At 54.2% G+C, this 18,970-nt stretch overlaps 1 protein-coding gene across 2 annotated transcripts; it reads left to right on the top strand.

Moving 5' to 3' along the window:
* Positions 1 to 9,870: 9,870 nt before the first annotated feature.
* On the top strand, positions 9,871 to 18,754 carry SAXO4 (stabilizer of axonemal microtubules 4). 2 transcript variants are annotated; one of them, XM_055414972.2, is made up of 14 exons: positions 9,871 to 10,046; positions 10,564 to 10,701; positions 10,874 to 10,991; positions 11,248 to 11,401; positions 12,753 to 12,881; positions 13,790 to 13,853; positions 14,290 to 14,402; positions 14,805 to 14,864; positions 14,983 to 15,069; positions 15,397 to 15,510; positions 15,596 to 15,690; positions 17,706 to 17,870; positions 18,358 to 18,449; positions 18,652 to 18,754. In XM_055414972.2, exons 2-13 carry the CDS (start codon positions 10,593 to 10,595, stop codon positions 18,434 to 18,436), a joined length of 1,287 nt encoding a protein of 428 aa, XP_055270947.2. In that variant the 5' UTR covers positions 9,871 to 10,046; positions 10,564 to 10,592; the 3' UTR covers positions 18,437 to 18,449; positions 18,652 to 18,754. The 2 variants fall into 2 exon arrangements, with proteins under 2 accessions (XP_055270947.2, XP_088688327.1); XM_088832201.1 differs by lacking the exon at positions 14,983 to 15,069.
* Positions 18,755 to 18,970: the final 216 nt, after the last annotated feature.

Here is an 18,970-nt window from a genome sequence, read left to right as displayed (position 1 = left end):
GGCCGATGGGGCCCGTTCATGAGAACCGACAAGTTGCTGGAGAATGTCTGAATGCGTTATGAGGCCCCTTAAACATTGATTCATGTAATTTGGCTGCTCCGGGTCTCAGTTGTGGCATGTGGAATCTAGTTCCCCGACCGGGGCCCAGTAGTAAAGAGTCCACCTGCAGTGCAGGGGTCGTAAGAGTCATGGGTTCGATCCCGGGATTGGGAAGATTCCCTGGAGTAGGAAATGGCAGCCTGCTCTAGTATTCTTGCCTGGAAGATTCCACGGACAGAGGAGCCTGGTGGACTGCAGTCCATGGGGTTGGAAAGAGTCAGACAGGACTGAGCGACTGAACACACACAGAGTCAATCCTAGGCATGCTACAGCTCTGATTTTCCTACTAGAAAGGTACTTGCCAGGTTAGGCTAGACGATGATAATAAAACCCCCACGTCTCATGGTTTCATGTAGCAAGGTTTACCCCTCACTTGTACCAAGTCCAGTGTGAACTGGGCCTCTCTTCAGCACAGCTCCTTTGTGTGGTGACCCAGCCATCCAGGCTCTGTCATCTCAGTGTGTAGTCTCCACAGCTGCCACTGAAGAAGTCGAGAGAGCGGGGAAGACTCTCATCCTCTCAACTCAGAAGTGACACGTGTCACTTCTCACAGCCTGTGGGCTGGAGATCATCATGTGACCCTGCTGTCTGCCAAGAGCCTGGAAAGGGTCATCCTCCCAGGGAGCGGGGAGGAGAACAGATCCGGCTGAGCCCTAGAAGTCCATCCCAGTCTGACCTTCTGATCTCCAAATACTGCATTTGATTCACTCTTCTTCCTCCACGCAACACACATGAACCCCCTTTCCAAGAGACAAAACCCAACCCCTGCCTCTAGCCCCGGGTCTCTTGGATACCCTGAGGTCTCCTTATGGGCCTAGATGTGGCCCCTCTTGATCCAGAGATACATGAATTTAAAAGACAATTTACCTGCTCCCCCTGCACGCTCAGAATACAAACAGAGAGCAGTGGCAGGATAACCCCGGTAAAGATGCCGTTGCGGAGAGGAGATTTCCCTGGTGGTGCAGTGGCTAAGCTTCTGCGCTCCCAGTGCAGGGGGCCAGGGCTGGATCCCTGGTCAGGGAACTAGATCCTGTATGCCACAATTAAATATCCCTCATGCCACAGGGGAATAAAAAGTATTTTTAGAAAGATGTGGGAGGGAGATGGGATAGAGGTTCAGGAAGGAGGGGACATGGATGTACCTATGGCTGATTCTTGTTGATGTATGACAGAAAACCACAAAATTCTCTAAAGCAATTATCCTTCAATTTAAAATGTAATAAATAAATGATTTAAAAAATGATGCTCTTGGGAAGAGGAGGATGGGAGGCACCAACAGCCATGGTTTGGAAGCCTGCTGGGCAGACACCATGTGGGTCCCTCCTCTGGGGCAGAAGAGACCCCGTGACTGCTCTCCTACAAGGAACCCCCTTCATCGGCTCTCCGGGGCACTTGGCTTGGTCACTGGAGCCTCTTTCTTTCCCATTATCCTCCCTGATCGCATCTGAAGCAGGGGTTTTGGGCTCTACCCTCTTTGAGAATTGCAGGAATTTCTTAATCTACTTCCTGCCCATAAAATTTAAATACAATCTTAAATTTTTATTTATTGTTTCTCCTTTTCTAGCTTTATTGAGGTGTAATTGACATAGACCAGGGGTAAGTTTAAAGTGTACAACATCGTGATTTGATATGCATATATTGCAAAATGATGACCACCGTAAGGTGAGTTAATGTATCTGTCATCTTACATCATTACCTTTTGTGTGTATATGGTGGAAACTTTTAAGATCTACTTTCTTGTTGTTCAGTCACTAAGTTGTGTCCGACTCTGTGACCCCAAGGATTGCAGCATGCCAGGTTTCCCTGTCCTTCACTAGTTCCTGGAGCTTGCTCAAACTCACATCCATTGAGTTGGTGATGCCATCCAACCATCTCATCCTCTGTCGTCCCCTTCTCCTCTTGCCCTCAATCTTTCCCAGCATCAGGGTCTTTTCCAATGAGTTGGCTCTTCACATTAAGTGGCCAAGGTATTGGAGCTTCAGCATCAGTTCTTCCAATGAAGAGTTGGTTTCCTTTAGGATTGGTTGGTTTGATCTTCTTGCAGTCCGAGGGATTCTCAAGAGTCTTCTCCAGCACCACTATTCGAAAGCATCAATTAGTACTTTTAAGTGCACAGTATAGCGCTGTTAACTGTAATCATCATGGTGTACGTTACAGCCCCAGAAGTTATTCATCTTATGATTAGAATTTTGTACCCTTGGAGCACCTTCAGTCATTCCCCTCTTCCCCACCTCCGCCTCTGGCAGCCACCAATTTACTTTCTGTTTCTATGAGTTTGTTTTTCTTAGATTGCATATGTAACTGAGATCACGCAGTATCCCTTTCTCTGAGAAATTTTTTCCCTTAGCATAATGTCCTCAAGGCTTCCTTGGTGGTAAAAAATTCATTTGCCAATGCAAGAGACATGGGTTCGATCGATCTTTGGGTCAGGAAGATCCCCTGAAGAAGGAAATGGCAATCCACTCAAGTATTCTTGCCTGGGAAATCCAATGGACAGAGGATCCTGGCAGTCCAGGGGTCACAAAGAGTCTGACACAACTTATAGACTAAACAACCATGCCTGCAAGGTCCATCCATGTTGTGGCAAATGGCAGGACTTGCTTCTTTTTTATGGTTGAATAATATTCCACTACAGATACACAGTTAGGAACTCTTATACATCCTATTGATTCTGTTTCTCTGAAAAGCAGCAAGACACCAAGAACAGGGGTCGAGAGGAAGCCCTCTGGATGCACAGAGGGCATCTGATTTTCAGAGACTTGACTCTGAAAGAGTGTGGAGAGTCAAATCTGTGAAAAACCTTTTGCTTATACTACAGCAGCAAACAGCATCCCAGCTCTCAGGGGCTGGAAGCGGCACGGTTTCTCTATCACGTCCCTGTCTGCTGAGCCAAGAGCCGCTTTCAGGGACAGCCTGCCTCCAGACAGTGACTCAGTGATCCAGGCTGCTTCCATCCTGTGGTTCTTCCATCCTTACATTCCTCTCTCCAAGCACAGGAAGTAGAAAACCTACCACCACTGTTGACTGCCTCAGACTGGGGACGGCACACCTCGATTCCTTGTGTAGCACATTGGCCAGAACTGGCCACATGGCCCTAACTGCAAGAGAGGCTGGGAAAAGAAAGACTCATAAGCACTCATTGAGTGCCTTCTGCACACCCAGCTATGCGCTAAGCACTTAAACATTGTCTTTTCAGAATCCTCAGGTATGAATTCTACCACGACCTCATCCGACAGCTAAAGAAACAGGCTTGGAGGAGCTGAGTCCCAGAGCACAGGTCCCAGAAAATCAGCTGTGTGAAGAGTCAAAACCAGGCCTCTGTGCATCCAGAGGGCTTCCTCTCGCCCCCTTGTCCTTGGTGTCTTGCTGTTCACTGGCAAGAATCTCTCTGTCCCGCTGGAAAACTGGGGCTGGGTTCTTATTTTCTGCTCCATCTCATTTCATCTTCCTCAGGCGTCATGAATTTTTAAACCTGGTGCAAGATCAACCCGTTCCCCCAGAGGAGACAGCAAAAGAACAGAACAAGCAGAAACAGAACAGCCATCAAATACGCTCGGCAGAGTTCTTCCAGGAAGCATCTACCGACAGGGGTGCAAATAAACTACAGGGAGTTATGCTAGCCTGGTGGGAGGTGGGGGGCGAGAGCGCTCTGACCAGCGAGAGAATCATTTCCTTTTAGGAAAAACAGAGAGGGAGAGGGGTTGGGCTTAGGTCACTAGGGCTAAGTGAGCAGAGCCTCCAGGGCATGTTTCAAAGGTGGAGGTTTTAGGACCCTAGGCCTGGGCGCCTCTTCTGCCTTATGGAGGCAGCGGCCTTCCTGGAGCCCCAAGTCACAGTGCAGAGACACTAGAAATGGGCAAAATCGATAGTGCAACCTGAAGTCATCCTGGCCTGGCTACTGGCCTGATCCCTGGACCCCGTGTCTATACCTGTAATACTCCCAGCCCAGGGAGCAGGCTGTCACAGGGAGGAAAGTTGTCCTTGATGGAGCTGGGATCTAAACGCAGGTTGGTGAGGCCCCAAACCCTGGACTTCCATCCTAACACCAGGCCGTTCAGACCCAGGAGCCTCCAGATCCCCTTCCCTCAATTCAGTTACCTGGCCATCCTGAACCCTTCAGAGGGCGGCCCCCACTGCCCAGGGCTGACCTGAGAGATGGTTATGTGAATCCAGGCCACCCTGTTACTCTCATGCCATGGACAAGAGGGGGCCATGGGCTTGGTGTGGACCCAGCCAGCCCTTCCTGCCATGACCTTTTCTATGTCATGTCCCAGTTTCAAGTTGCTCCATCTTAGAGGGTTGCTCCAAATAGATGAGATCCAGGTGATCACATGAGGGACACCTGGCCTGGATGAGGGTTGTCAGGTGGGCTCAGAAGAGTCTGGATTCAGAAATAGCATTCCTGCGGGCAGAATGAGGGGTTTAATGAGCTCTGTTCCTCAAAACCTGTGGCCTCCACAGACAAATCTCGGGATCTCGGCTGGGAGGTACTGCCAGCGTGGGTTCCATCAGTCCCAGAGGGTGAGGCTGAGTGTGGGCTAGGTGAGTCAGGCTCCCCTCCACACTCCCCTGTAACAAGGCAAAGAGGAAGGACTTGGAAAGAGGGTGGACTGGGGTCCTGCTGTCTCACAGATGAGGGGGATGGGGGAGACATTGAGCCAGTTATCATTTTAATATATTTGAAGAAAGAGTTCCAAGGCCTTGAGGCCAAACAAACAACACATCTCAAACTAAAAACAAACACGCCAAAGCTCCTGTTCTGGCCCAGCGCCCTCTTTCACAGACAGCCAGATCAGAGAGGGTGATTAATTAAGGAAAGTCACACAGCACCATTTGTGCCAGAAGCAGACTACAAACCTAAGTTATAGAAGAGGCTCAGAAAAGAGGAGAGATGTGACCTCGGCTCACCCAAGACATTGGCGTCCCAGCCTCTTCCTCTTTCACCTAAAGGAAGTCAGCCCAGGCCTTTTCTGGGGGCAGCACCTGATTCAGTCTCCTCCCCCAGTAACCCCCTTACCTGAGGACCCACCTGAAGTCAGGAACCATTACCTTTGTGCCTACCCCAGCCTCCAGCACATGGACTTTAGAAGTTACGAGTATGGACTTTAGAAGTGCTAGCAATTTCAATTCTAGGTTGCATCCCCCAAAACTGAAAGCAAGGTCTCAACAAACCACATGGACTCTCATGTTATAGCAGTATTATTTGCAATAACCGAAAGATGGACACAGCCCACGTGTCCATCTACAGATGAGTGGATAAGCAGCATGTGACATATGCAGATGCTGCTGCTGCTGCGTCACTTCAGTCGTGTCCGACTCTGTGTGACCCCATAGACAGAAGTATTATTCGGCTTCAAGAAAGAAGGAAATTCTGATACCTGCTACAATAGGGATGAACCTTAAAGACGACATACTAAGTGAAACAAATCAGACACAAAAGAACAAATATTGTATGATTCATGGGGTTGCAAAGAGTCGGACACGACTTAGCAGCTGAACAACAAAGAGCAGTCAAATTCACCGAGACAAAAAGTCTCACGGAGGTTGCCAGGGGCTGGGGGTAGAGGAGAACTGGGGAGTTAGAAAAACTGAGGCCCAGAGGTGAGACGTTCAAAAGTCAAATAGCAGTTGGATTAGTACCGGGGAGCAGCCCCTAGACTGCTGCACCTTGTGGGCTCCTGGCCCTTGCCGCGCCCACCCTTCCCAGCCCCCGTTCCCGAGCACTCCTTGCCCAGGCCGACCCCTCGGTCCTGGAGAACCTGGGTGTGGCCTGTGGCTGGGCGGTCTAGTAGCTTCTCTGCTCGCGCCCCTCCAGGAACCGCCCCTCCCAGGATTATGAGGGCTGCACAGTTCGATCACCTGCAGTTCTCAGTGATGGCCGCTGGGTGTCGCCACACAGCAAAAAAAGTACCCACTGACCGCCGCCTCCCAGAATTCCTCCCCAAGGTTTTCGTGGGTTTGACTCTGGTGTCCCCGGCGGTTCAAGAGCCCCCCACACAGCGCTATGGGACAATAACCTTTCACTATCCCATTTGCCTCGCATCCACTGGGAAAAGGAAAACCTAGTCCCAGCCTCCCTCCAGGCTGCCTCCCCCAGCTGAGCCCCTCCCTTGCACCCTGTGCTCAGGACACCGGGACCAGGCGGTCCCACCTTTGCCTAGCCAGGATTTCCACGTGGAGTGCCCTCCCTCGTCTCCGCCTGGTGCAGGCCTACGGCTTACTAGACACTGTGCAAAGGGTATTTCAGATTCACCAGCAACCCTGCCACACTGATGCTGAGTTCCTTCCATAAGGTGCAGAAAGGGGCTCCGAGAGGTAAAAACGGGTCGCACAGCTAACGAGTGGGAGTTCAGTTCAGTCGCTCAGTCGTGTCCGGCTCTTTGCGACCCCATGAATCACAGCACGCCAGACCTCCCTGTCCATCACCAACTCCCGGTTGGTTCACTCAAACTCATGTCCATCGAGTCGGTGATGCCATCCAGCCATCTCATTTTCTGTCGTCCCCTTCTCCTCCCGCCCCCAATCCCTCCCAGCATCAGAGTCTTTTCCAGTGAGTCAGCTCGTCGCATGAGGTGGCCAAAGTATTGGAGCTTCAGCTTTAGCATCAGTCCTTCCAATGAACACCCAGGACTGATCTCCTTTATAAAGGACTGGTTGGATCCCCTTGCAGTCCAACGGACTCTCAAGAGTCTTCTCCAACACCACAGTTCAAAAGCATCAATTCTTTGGCAATCAGCTTTCTTCACAGTCCAACTCTCACATCCATACATGACCACGGGAAAAACCATAGCTTTGACTAGACGGACCTTGGTTGGCAAAGTAATGTCTCTGCTTTTTAATATGCTATCTAGGTTGGTCATAACTTTCCTTCCAAGGAGTAAGCGTCTTTTAATATCATGGCTGCAAAACGAGTGGCAGAAGCACTTTTAAAAAATATTTATTTAGCTGTGCCAGATCTTAGTTGCAGCATGCGGGATCTTTAGTCGCGGCATGTGGAATCTAGTTCCATGACCAAGGCTTGAACCCAGGCCCCCTACATTGGAAGCACAGATTCTTAGCCGCTGGACCACCTGGTCCCTGATGTGGGTTTTGAGCTCAGTCCTCTCAGGCTCCTGACGTGAGTTTTTATTGGCCACATCATGCCAGCCGTGACTGAGACTGCTGTAGACTTGGGCTCCCAGAGGGCAGTGCCATGGGGAATTTATGTTGTTAACCCTAGAACCCAGTCTTTTGCCAAGACCTTTCCCCAACTCTTTGATGGCACCTACCACTTCGGTGCCAGTTACAGCCCCACAAGGAAGTACCCTATCACCCCCACTTTTCAGAAGGGGAAACTGAGCACAAGTAACATGGTGGATTGGTTGCTAAGTCATGTCAGACTTTTGCAATTCCATGGACTGTAGCCCACCAGGCTCCTCTGTCCATGGGATTTCCTAGGCAAGAATACTGGAGTGGGTTGCCATTCACTTCTCCAGGGGCTCTTCCCCACCCAGGGATTGAACCTGAGTCTCCTGCATTGCAGGTAGATTCTTTACCACTGAGCCCCCAGGCAAGCCTTCTCACCAAGTCTTCTGGTTATTAAGTGTCAGAGCCAGGGCCCCGCCATCTGGCTTCAGAGTCTGAACCCTTGCTTGTAACCCTTTCCCTGAGAACCTTTGGAGGAGTGCCTCCCCACTCTCTGTCCTAAGGGAGTCCCCACCTGTTCTTCCCTGTCTTGTTTCTCGTGCAGCGCTCAGGGGAGCCTCTGTCGTTAGACAGGGAGCTCCTGGCTGGAGGGCCGGGCTGTGGACATTCACTTCTGTCTCTGCAGCTCTTCTTTTTTCTTCTTCTTTTTCGTCTATCCCGTGCCCATGCTCCCTGCTGGCCCATCAGGGAAGTCCCTGTCCCTGCAACTTCTGATCCCCAAAGAGACTTGTCCCTCTGGAGGGCAGGTGCTTGTTACACCTCTGCTGGGTCCTGGTCACCTCTGGGTCCAGGGCCTCTCTGTGGGGGTCAGGTAGAGACACAGTCCCTTCCTCGGCAGGTCAGTCACTCTGGGTGAATGCAGCAAGGGCATCTCCTGGGCAAGGGCAGCCGCCCTTCCCGTGGCCTCGCTTCTTTCACATCCCACTTTCTCCTAAGAGCAGGGGTGCCCTGGAACCAGCTCATACAGCTCCTGAGAGCCGAAGGAGAAACCTACAGGAAATGTGCCAGCTGACTGATGAATGCAGCCATTGTTAAAAATTCAATGATATAAACTCATAATCTACTAAATTATATTAAAAATGAAGCAGATAAATACTTCAAAGTCATCACCTTCTCATCGCATGCCTACATCTTTCTGTCGTTCATGTTCTTGTGGTTGCTTCCGTCTACTGCATCTGGTTGCTGGAAGTACTATGCCGTATATAGCGGTGGGCTGCTGACTCCATCCACCCAGTCCTCTTCTCAGGGACATTGCATTGGTAATTTGAGAGCGACCCATGATGAGAGTATTTACATCATGAAAGTGTTAGCTACTCAGTCCTGTCCGACTCTTTGTGACCCTGTGGACTGTAGCCTGCCAGGCTTCTCTGTCCATGGGATTTTTCCAGGCAAGAATACCAGAGTAGGTTGCCATTTCCTTCTCCACAGAAATTGATAAATGCTACAAATCAGGACACTTCTCCCCAACCCCAACTGCTTAGTCCCCCTTCCCAGAGATCCAACTGTTAAACATTCACAAGCCTTACGTCAATAAGAGGTAAACGGGCCCTCACAGAAGGAGCGTGGACTTGAAATTTTGGGGAATTATCTTTTGTTATTTATGTATGGCCGTACTGGGTCTCGTTGCTACATCCAGGCTTTCTCCAGTTGGAACCAGCGGCGCCTACTCTTGATTGCAGTGCACAGGCTTCTCGTGGTGGTGGCCTCTCATCTAAGCTTCTGTAGTTGCAGTGTGGCTCCGTGGTATGTGGGATCTTCCAGGACCAAGGATCGAACCTGTGTCCCCTGCGTTGGCAGGCAGATTCTTATCCACTGCACCACTAGGGAAGTCCTTGACTTACGCCCTTTTAATTCAGGTGCCTCTGCCTCTTTCCCATCGCAAAATAAAGCTGAGAAGAGCTTTTAAAACCTGAGTCTCAACTACCTGCTAGGTACTGAATCCACACTCTCATCAAATCTTCCAACAGCCCTAGAAGCGGGTCCAGTGACACCCTCGGTGAAGATGAGGAAATGGAGGTGTTAAGAGGATAAATAACTCATCAAAGGCGACAGACCAGGTTTGAACCACACTCTTCACTGCTGTGGTTTATTGGCTCTGTAATAATAGTACCCAGTTCGAGGGTGGTTTGGGGGATTATACGAGGTAATATGTGTAAAAGAGCTTGGTACAGATTTGGCTCTAGCAGATCATAGTAAACATTAATTTACCCAGAGGCTTAAGAGTGGGATCTGGACTCACCCACGTTTGAAACTCAACTCTGCTATTTTCTGATTGTGAGATCTCTGGCCAGTCAAGTCACTTTGCTTGCCTAAGCCTCATTTTCCCTGTGTGAAAAGAAGGATAATAATAGCTACCTGGAAGAGCTACTCAGAGGACTGGAGATAAAAGATGTAAAGTGTCTGGTGAGAAGTGGGTACTCAATAAATGCGAGTGATTGTTCAGGATTATCTTTTATGTTGTGTCACTCGGACGGCAATTCTGCCCAGCTCTGGTGAGGGACACCACAATAGGGGCTGGAGCCTCGGAGGCAGGACATTGCTTGGGCAGCTCTTGGCCTCCTCTCTTGGCCAGGTCAGCCCCTCAGTGGGCCCTGGCTTTAGAAGGGCTTGAGAAGCCAGGGGACGCTGTTGCCAGGCACCCGTTGCTAGGCAACGCACTGTTTCTCCCGGCCTGGCCACCTCCCTGAGGACTCAGGCTTCTCTGGAGCAGCTCCTGCCTCCTGCAGCCTCTTGCCTGACCTCAGAGCCCCTGCGGAGGGCAGGTGAGGGTTGGCCCCCGAGAGAGCTTGAGAGAGCCAAGCCAACTTCCAGTGGGAGGTGGGCAAGGATGGAGGAGTCCAGGGGAGAGACTTGGAGCCTGGGGCTGAGAGTGAGCTTCTGAGCTGGGGAGGCCAAGAATTCCCAAAGAGGGCAGTAGTCTGGCCATTCAGTCCCCAGAAGAGGGCGTGTGGGGGTTCACATGGGACTGGGGACTCTTGAGTCCTGGCTCTGCCACCTATTGTGAGCTAAGCCTTCATCACTCGGAACCTCAGTTTCCCAGCTGTAAAATGGGGGAGGGGTTGATGATAAGGTGTGGGGAAAGCAAGATGAGACGCAGGGTGCTACGTGTTGACGATCACTAGTCCTTTCTTCAGTTCGGGGTGTCGGTGGAAAGGCACAGACCTAGGAGGAAGGCCGCTGTGAAGGCTTCCATCACCTCCTCCGTGGTCCCCACAACCTGGGCCTGGGGCAGGCTCTGGGGCTGCCAGACCTACAGGGCTCCGTGTGCTCCCTTCCTAGGCCCCCTGGGGGCCCTGCCCCACAGCACCATGATGGGAAAACTCCCCCTGGGGGTTGTCTCCCCTTATGTGAAGATGAGTTCGGGGGGCTGCACAGACCCTCTGAAATTCTACGCCACCAGCTACTGCACAGCCTACGGTGAGGGCACCTTTGTGTAGGAGCCACCCCCAGGACATGGGACAGGATGGGGACAGCCTTTTAGACCTTGGAGGGTGGGGGTGAAGTATGCTGGCCCTGTCTGGGAAGCCCCGGTGTCTGTTCTCCCACCCTGCTGACCCTCAGTCCTGTCTGCCTGTTTCCCATCTGGCAGGTCGGGAGGATTTCAAGCCCCGCGTGGGCAGTCACAAAGGCACAGGCTACAAATCAAATTACCGGCCTGTGGTCTCCTACCAACAGCACCTCGATGCCCTGGATAACCCGGCCATGGGGTACAGTCTGTCCAACCCCTCCTCACCCCCTGCCTTCCCAGGCCTTAGCCCTCAGGGCCATCAGACCGCATCAGACCAACTCCAGCCTCCGCGCCTGGGGTCTGAGGTCCTGGGGGACTCAGGGACTGGTCCTCAGCCTGGGACCCAAAGGCAAGAAGACTCCTGAGGCAGCTGTGGGAGGTTGGAGGGAGGTGGTCGCCCCGCAGGGGACAAAGACAGGTGGCGCTGGTGTTAACAGCTCCTGCCCCACCCTCAGGGAACAAGTCTGCAACAATTTCCAGACGGTGACCAGTCAGAGTTACCGCCCCCTGGAGGTGCCCGATGGCACATACCCACTGCCCTGGAACTTGCACCAGACCAACTCTGGCTACTCTCGGGAGAAAGCCAGTGCGGTCACCCCCATCAAGGAGGTCAGTGCTGGGACAGGGCCAGGAAAGATGGGGAGCCCTAGTCTGGGGTGGAGGAAGGGCTGGAGGGTGGACCGGGTGGGGATACCTCCAGAAGGTGGGGCTGCACTGCCAAGAGTTGGTCCAGGCTGAGATGGCTGGGCATGTCGGAGCCGCTGTGGGCTGGGGTCCGCTCACCTGCATCACTTTAGTCCTCACCCCACGCCCCATCACGCCCCCCTCCATTTCCAGCTCCACTCCCATCACCATCATCACCATCCCCCCCAGTCCTATTCGCTCCCCACTTCAACCCCAACACCGTCCCCGCGATCCCGCATCCCTTCCACCTCTCCATGGCCAATCAACCATCCCCAGTGCTGCCGTCACGGTCACTGTTTGCACAGGCATCCCCGTCTTCTCCACTTCTGTAATCGTATGACCGTCTTCCTTATTATGAAACCTTCCCTGGGGTCCCAGACTGTAAAGAATCTGTTTGCTAACGCAGGGGACCTGGGTTCAATCCCTGGGTCAGGAAGATCCCCTGGAGAAGGGAATGACAACTCACTCCAGTATTCTTGCCTGGAGGATCCCATGGACAGAGGAGCCTGGTGGGCAATAAAGTCCGTGGGATCACAAAGAGTCGGACATGACTTAACAACTAATACTTCCTTATTCTCATCACCACCACCAGAATGGATGCTGTCATTCATTCATGCAATCAATATGTTCTAAACACCTCTTTTACTATTTTTATTTATTAATTTTTTGGCCATGCTGTGTGGATCTTAGTTCCCCAACCAGGGATTGAACCCATGCTCCCTGCATTGGGAGCACGGAGTTGTAACCCCTGGACCATGAGGGAAGTCCCACCTCTTCTATTTTTGAAGGTGATATGTGCTGGAGGAAAAAAATGTAACAAGGAAGGGGCAAGGAGTGAAGAAGAAGTAAAAGTTTCCCCTGCAAGTCAGGAGGGTCAGAAAAGAGCTTGCTATGGCGACATTAGACAAAAACTTGAGGGAGGTCAGTGTTCCTCTGGATGCAGCTAAGTGAGGGAAGAGCAGGCAGTCCAGAGAGCAAGTGCAAAGGCCCTGAGGTGGGAGCATCTGACAGGAGGAGGGATGGCAGGAAGGAAGGAGACTGGAGCAGAGTGAGGAGCCGGGTCTTCGTGGGCTGCTGTCAGGATGTGGGATGCTACCTGGGGTATGATGGGGATAGTGCAGGGCTCTGAGCAGAGGAGGATCCTGGCTCAGTTTCATTGTCGAAGGGCCCTCGGGCTGCTGTGCAGGTCCTCTGCAGGGGTCAAGGGCAGAATCAGAGCCTGGAAGTGACTGCCATCCCCTCAACAGGATGGTAATTGACTGCCCCCTCATCCCAGGTCAGGAAGGTCCATTTTGACACCCAGGACTATGGGCCCCAGGCCATCACGGGGCTGGAGCCCAAGGATGTGCCCCTGCTCCACCAGCAGCAGAACAAGGGCTCGCTGGAATGGGAGAACTCCCGACATGTGAGTGCGTGGCTCCAATGAGGGCCCTGGGCAGGGCAGAGGGGCCAGAACCCACCTCCTCCTCCCTCCCCAGGACAGGCTCTGAGCTGGCTCACCCATGTAGCTGGCTCAGTGTGGGCTCAGGACCCACACAAAGACAGGGGCGAGCCAAGGATTTGATATTTGGTATTTCCAAGACAGCATCAAAGTGGTCCCCATGAGCACCCTTAGGTGTATCTTTGGATTTAGTCCCCGAGCTCCCATCTCTCCTGACCCCCTCCAGGGGCCCTGTGCCCTGTGAGCAGCCATTTCCTCCCTTCAGCCTGTCTCCTCTCTTTGGGTCCCTCCTGCTCTGGCTCTCAGGGGCTCCAGGCCTGGAGTCCACTGTGGGGTGTGACTTAGTAGGTCTTTCTGGGGGGCCATGGTGGGTCTTCTTTGCTGCACGCAGTGAGTGGGGGCTGCTCTTCCTGGCAGCACACAGGCTTCTCACCCTGGTGCTTCTCTCGCTGCGGAGCACAGGCTCTAGGCACGCAGGCTTTAGTAGCTGCAGCGCGTGGGCTCAGTACTTGTGGCGCTCGGTTGCTCTGTGTCATATGGGATCCTCCCAGACCAGGGATCGAACCGGTGTCCCCCTGCATTGCAAGCCAGATTCTTAACCACTGGACCAGCAGAGAAGCCTGGATGTGCCTTAGTTTCAGTTGTCACAGAGGAGCTGTGCTCTCATGGTGGAAGTTTGGGTGCTGTGGCACTGCATGAAAGAGATTTGTGGGGGGGGGCAGGGAGCGGGGGGAAAGTGTTGCCGGCCCTCCTGTCTCAGAGAAACACGTGGGGCTACTCAAAGCCCAGAGAATGAAGAGCCAGCACCGCCCCCACCGCCTGCAGGCCCTGGTCTACCTTGTGTCCCCATTGCTCCATTCTCTGTGCTCCAGGGCCCCTGCTTTATGACTTCCGAGTATAATTCCAAGTATCTCAAGGAGCTGTCACATCAGCCAGGTAGGCAGATGTGAGTCGGAGCTCTAGCTACCGTCCCACCACACATCCCTACTCCCGACCCTTGGGGAGGGAATCCCTGGGGATCCCAGAGCTGGCACAGCACTAAGAAGACATCAGCAGAAGACCAGAAGGACATATAAGCAGCTTGGGGAGACCATCCTCCCCTGCCTGACCTCTGTGCTTTAGGCCTGTCGATCTCCAAAGGACAACTCACTTGCCTAGGATGGCTGCTTGAAGCCTGCCCTTCCTTGTGCTCTCCTCATCTGCTCTCTGCCCTGGACTCTGGAGCCCCCACCAGTACCCATGATCCTGGTGGCTCAGGCCTCCAGATCCTTGAAGCTGGCTCCCTCCCCACCTACTGGGACCCTGAGCCACTGGCAGCCATATGGGTGGGGCCAGCTGGTCCCAGGCCAGCAAGGGGGGCTGTCTTTTGCAGATCTCTTGCAGAAGAATTCAATTGGTGCCAAGGAGGAGACTGGCTTCACCAAAGAGTCCAACAAGAACCCCATCGTCTTCCAGCCGCCCTCCCAGGCCCTTCCTGGGGACCCAGTAAGTCAGGCTGGGACCCACTAGACTCTCAAGATGATTGAAGCCCTCCAGGCTGGGGGAATTCTAGTTTTAAATATGTATATGCTGCAGATGCCTTTGTCTAAACACAAGATGAAAAAACTTGGGCAAAAATCACCACTTTGGTCAACTCCCCCATTTGACAGATGGGAAGACTGAGGTTCAAAGAAGAAAAGCAGTGTAGCCAAGGTCACTTGGAGTTTAGACAGGAGCCCTGGCCTGCTGGTTCCCATTCAGCACCACGCTCCTCCTTCCCTTCTTCCAGACTCTCCCGTTTCCTCTGAAAGTCCAATGGTACCCATTGGTGCTGAGCTGTCCTCTGTACTCAGGACAGAGGAGCTGCTGCCTCTGCTGGCCTGATGCTCCTCCATGGCCTCTTTCCAGGTCCTCCTCCCTGGCCGGAGTGTCACCAAGTCGGACTTTCTCCCCATTTCCCACCCTCGTGTAAGCTGAGCCAGGATTGGAGCGGGGAGGGGGATGTCTGTGCTGCTGCCTGGGGTCCTCTGGTGGGGCGGTGGGGGCCATGCCGGAAGCTGTGCCAGGGGCTGCCTTGATGCCTTAGGGGGATGAGTTCCTGCCGGTGCTAGCCAGAGGCTCCGAGCGGGAGACGGGCTTCAGCCAAGTGAACGAGAGGACCCTGAATCCCAGAGTGAGTGGCCTCAGGGGGCTCCCTCAGAGCAGGGAGCACTCAGAAGAGAGGGAACAGGGAGGTTTCTTGGACCCGGTGGCATTTGATCCAGGCAGGATGGGAAGAATCAGGATCTTTGGAGATGTGAAGGAAGGACCCCTGGGTGGAGAGGCAAAGGCCTAGGGGCTGGAAAGTGAGGGGCCTGTTCAAAGCAGTGACTTGGGTGTTGAAGGAGGAGGGGCGCCGTCCTGGGGCTGGGGCTGTTGGGGCTCTCTGCCTGCCCTCCATCCATCCTGCTGCCTTGCCTTGGCCACCCAGCCACCCTGCCTGTGGCTCTGTCCCTTTCAGGTGCCCCCTCCCTGCCCAGAACCCAGCAGCATGAGCCACTGGCAATTCCAGTCTCCCCAGAGGATGCAACAGACAAATGTTGCCCTGCTTGGCCGGGAGACCGTGGGCAACAAGGTGAGGTCTGCGGTACCAGCCCCCAGCCCCAAATCCCCACTCCCCTCCTGACCTGACAAGTCCCCTCTCTAACCTTCTGGTGCAGGAGCCCTCAGGGTTCAGCCTTAACAACCCCAGCTACGTCCAGAGCCCCTATGACCCTGACGTGGATAATCACTACCTGACCACCTACAACCAAGGGTGAGCCCCCTTCCCTACTTATATTTGAGTTTGCGAAGCTGGTACCCACTTTACAGACAGGGAGACTGAGGCTGGACAAGTAATGAGTTTACAATAATTAGGGAGAACCCAACACTTGATGAATGTGGTTCCCCCAGAAGCAGATCCCGAGCCAAGGAGTTGGGTGTGAGCCCTTTATTGAGGATATCAGGGAGGGAGTAAGCAGGATGGGGAAGGGCTGGCGGCCAACAGTAGTGTGTTATTAAACCAGCTATCCCATGGGAAGACTCTAGAAACCAGTGCAAAACATACAATTCAGAATGATTCCGACCAAGAAGCAAGAGAGCTGGGGTATTCATACCCACCTCTGCCAGCCCTTGGTTAACAGCTGTCCCCAGGGGTGATGTTAAATCCCAGGTACCTCCTTGCACAGGCAAAGTGGGCTTCAACAACCCAAGGGCAGCCTTCCCAAAGATGCTGTGCAGGCCATGGGTGGGCAGGGAAGGAATAAGGGCTACTACAGGGTCCACATGCTAAGACAACACATACAGTCCATGACAGGTGGGATCCACGTACCCTCAGAAGGTAAGCTCTGTGTTGTGTGAGCTCTGGGCAAGATATGAGTGTCCTGGGCATCAAGGAGGGCTTCCAGGAGGAAGTGGCCTTAGAGCCGTGGTGGGGGCTGCCCAGGCCAGCACTGGGTGGGGAGGGCATCACACAAGTGGGAGGAAGGAGATTAATTCTTAGGAAAATCCTGCCCTCACGGCATCTGTCATCTGTGTGTCAGCATGTGTCATCTGCGTCTACACTGCCCTCCCCCAGCTCCTCCATCTCCCAGGGAGCTCTCCCCACCCACCCTGGATCCTTGGAGCTAAACGCCCCCTCTTTTGGATGGAAACCCTGAGGCTCAGAGGGCAGAAGCAGTGCCTGAGTCTGATAGCAGATTATGATGTGTGTGGCTGCTGCAGTTCCCACGGAGGGCAAGGAGGAGGGGCAGAGCCTCCCTCAGGACACTGGGGGACAGCTGTGTCCCTGCCCCTCCCCAGGCTCCTACAGACCCTTCCGCCCACCCACCTTCTCCTTCTCCACCCACCCGTCCTGAGCCCCCGCCAGCATCACACACGCTGCTCCTTCCTCCTGTGCCCAGAACCCCTGGGGTTCTGATCACCGATTTTTTTCATTTATCTCTCTGTACCCCTTCTTTGTAAACTCAAGGGCTGAGCCCACATATTACTCATCTTGGCACCTTCAGAACCCAGCCCAGGCTAGCTCAGGGAAAACTGGCAAAATGGAAGAAATGTCGAATGCCTAGAGGGGAATGGATGAGATGGCGTTCCCAGCCTCCATCCTCTCCCACCCCCGAGATATTCACAGGCCAGGGAGGCATCTCCTTTATATATACATATGTATATATGTGTATGTATGTATTTGACTGCACTGGGTCTTACTCATTGCAGCATGCAGGATCAAACCCGGGTCCCCTGCATTGGGAGCGTGGAGTCTTAGCCACTGGACCACCCTGGAAGTCTCAGGGAGGCATCTCTGTTATATAGTGGTAAAGAATCTGCCTGCCACTGTAGGAGATGCAAGATATGTGGGTTTGATCCCTGGGTTGAGAAGGGATATTTATTTGACTGCTCCGGGTCTGATTAGCTGCGGCATGGGGGAATCGAACCTGGGTCCCCTACATTGGGAGCATGGAGTCTTAGCCACTGGACCACCAGAGAAGTCACAGGGAGGCATCTCTCAAAAGTCCTTTCCACTCGCAAGTGTGTCTCAGTATCCTGGGCGGCACAGAGGGGCATGAAGCCCAGGGCGGAGCCAGGGCAGGCTTCCGGGGTAAGAGGGGAGAGAGGGGCCAGGGCCTTCAGGAGAGCCTGGCGGAGGGGAAGGCGTGGGCAAAGGCACCGAGGCGGGAGGACCCACCTGAGTGTGAGCTCCTCTAGAGCCGAGATTCCCGCTGGAGCAGAGCACAGAGGCGGCCCAGGTGGACGGAGGCCAGTGTACGGCAACCTGCCCTTCTTTCCATGTCGTAGATACTTTGAGAACATCCCCAAGGGCCTGGACCGCGAGGGCTGGACTCGAGGTGGCCTGCAGCCCCAGAAGCCGGGAGGCTATGCCCTCAACCATCCGGTCACCCGCCTGGAGGCCACCCCCGCCCCCACGGAGAGCCTGAGGCGCCTGCACCCCCATGTGGGCAGGTAGCATGCCCCCGCAGTGTCCTTTGCTGTGTCCAGCGGCCTGTCCCCGGCCTCGCCTGCCTCCTGCGTCCATCTGTCCGTCTGAGAGGCCCCTTCCCCCTCCCTGGCTTATCCTTGCCTCTCCTGCCCTTCTCACCCCAGCGACCCCTCCTCTACATGGCTGCTCCCCTGCCCTCTCCTTGGTCCCGGGAGCTCAGCCGGCTCCGACATGCTCCCCGCCTGGCTGACTGGGGTGGGGTGGGGTGTCGGGGGACAGAGCTGAATGACTGTGGTTCTGCCTTGTCACTCTGACTCCTTTTTGCTCAATTCAATTCCTCTGAAATCACATTTACACCAACAATGGCCCGGAGTTGGCAGGCAAAGACTGGTTGCGGTTTGGCCATCCGGGCTGAGCGCCGGCCCCGCGGAGAGGGGGGGGCAGAGGGGGAGAAGGCCCGGGCTCCCTGCCCACCTCCCTTCCCTCACCGGCACCCCTTCTTCCCTGCAGAACCCTGATCGCTGCGGACCCCTACTACCGAACCACGCCTCCCAGCGGTCACGGGAGCCGCTTCACTGCGCCCAACTGAGCCTGAGGCCTGGGTGAGGGGCTGGGGACCCCCACTCCATGCCGGGGTGGTCACTGTGGGGCAGCCCCCCAGACTAAGTCCTGGGTCAGGCCAGCCCTGCCCAGGGACCCCAGCCCCAGAATAGGGGGTGGGAGGTCAGGGGCATCTAAGGAGAGTGGGGGTGGGGAGTGCAGGGACCACCCGGAGCCCCTCAGGCCTCATCTCTGTTCACACAGGTTTGCGACCCCAAGGGACAGGAGCCGGCTACCGTCTCTATTCCCACATCCCCCCGGGGGCTCCCCGGCTACTTTCCTAACGAAATAAAAGCAGTGAAGCCAAGCAGTGTGTCTACAGTGTCAGAGGGGGCTGGGAAAGGAGGGGTGAGGCTGGGGAGGGGGTGCACAACTGGAGTCAAATATGGAGTCAGGGAGGCGGGGCTGGACTTGCTGTCATGATCCAGGCAAAGCACTCAGTTTCCTCGAATGGGAATGGGTCACCTCAGGCCTGTGCTGAGTGCTCTGTCCAGTGTGGGAGGGAGGAAGCGGGGCGGGGGTG

This window comes from Moschus berezovskii, chromosome 25 (genome assembly GCF_049115385.1).
Source record: "Moschus berezovskii isolate FMDL1 chromosome 25, NW_MosBer_1.0, whole genome shotgun sequence".
Taxonomy (NCBI): Eukaryota; Metazoa; Chordata; class Mammalia; order Artiodactyla; family Moschidae; genus Moschus; species Moschus berezovskii.
This window is presented reverse-complemented; position numbering and strand designations above follow the sequence as displayed.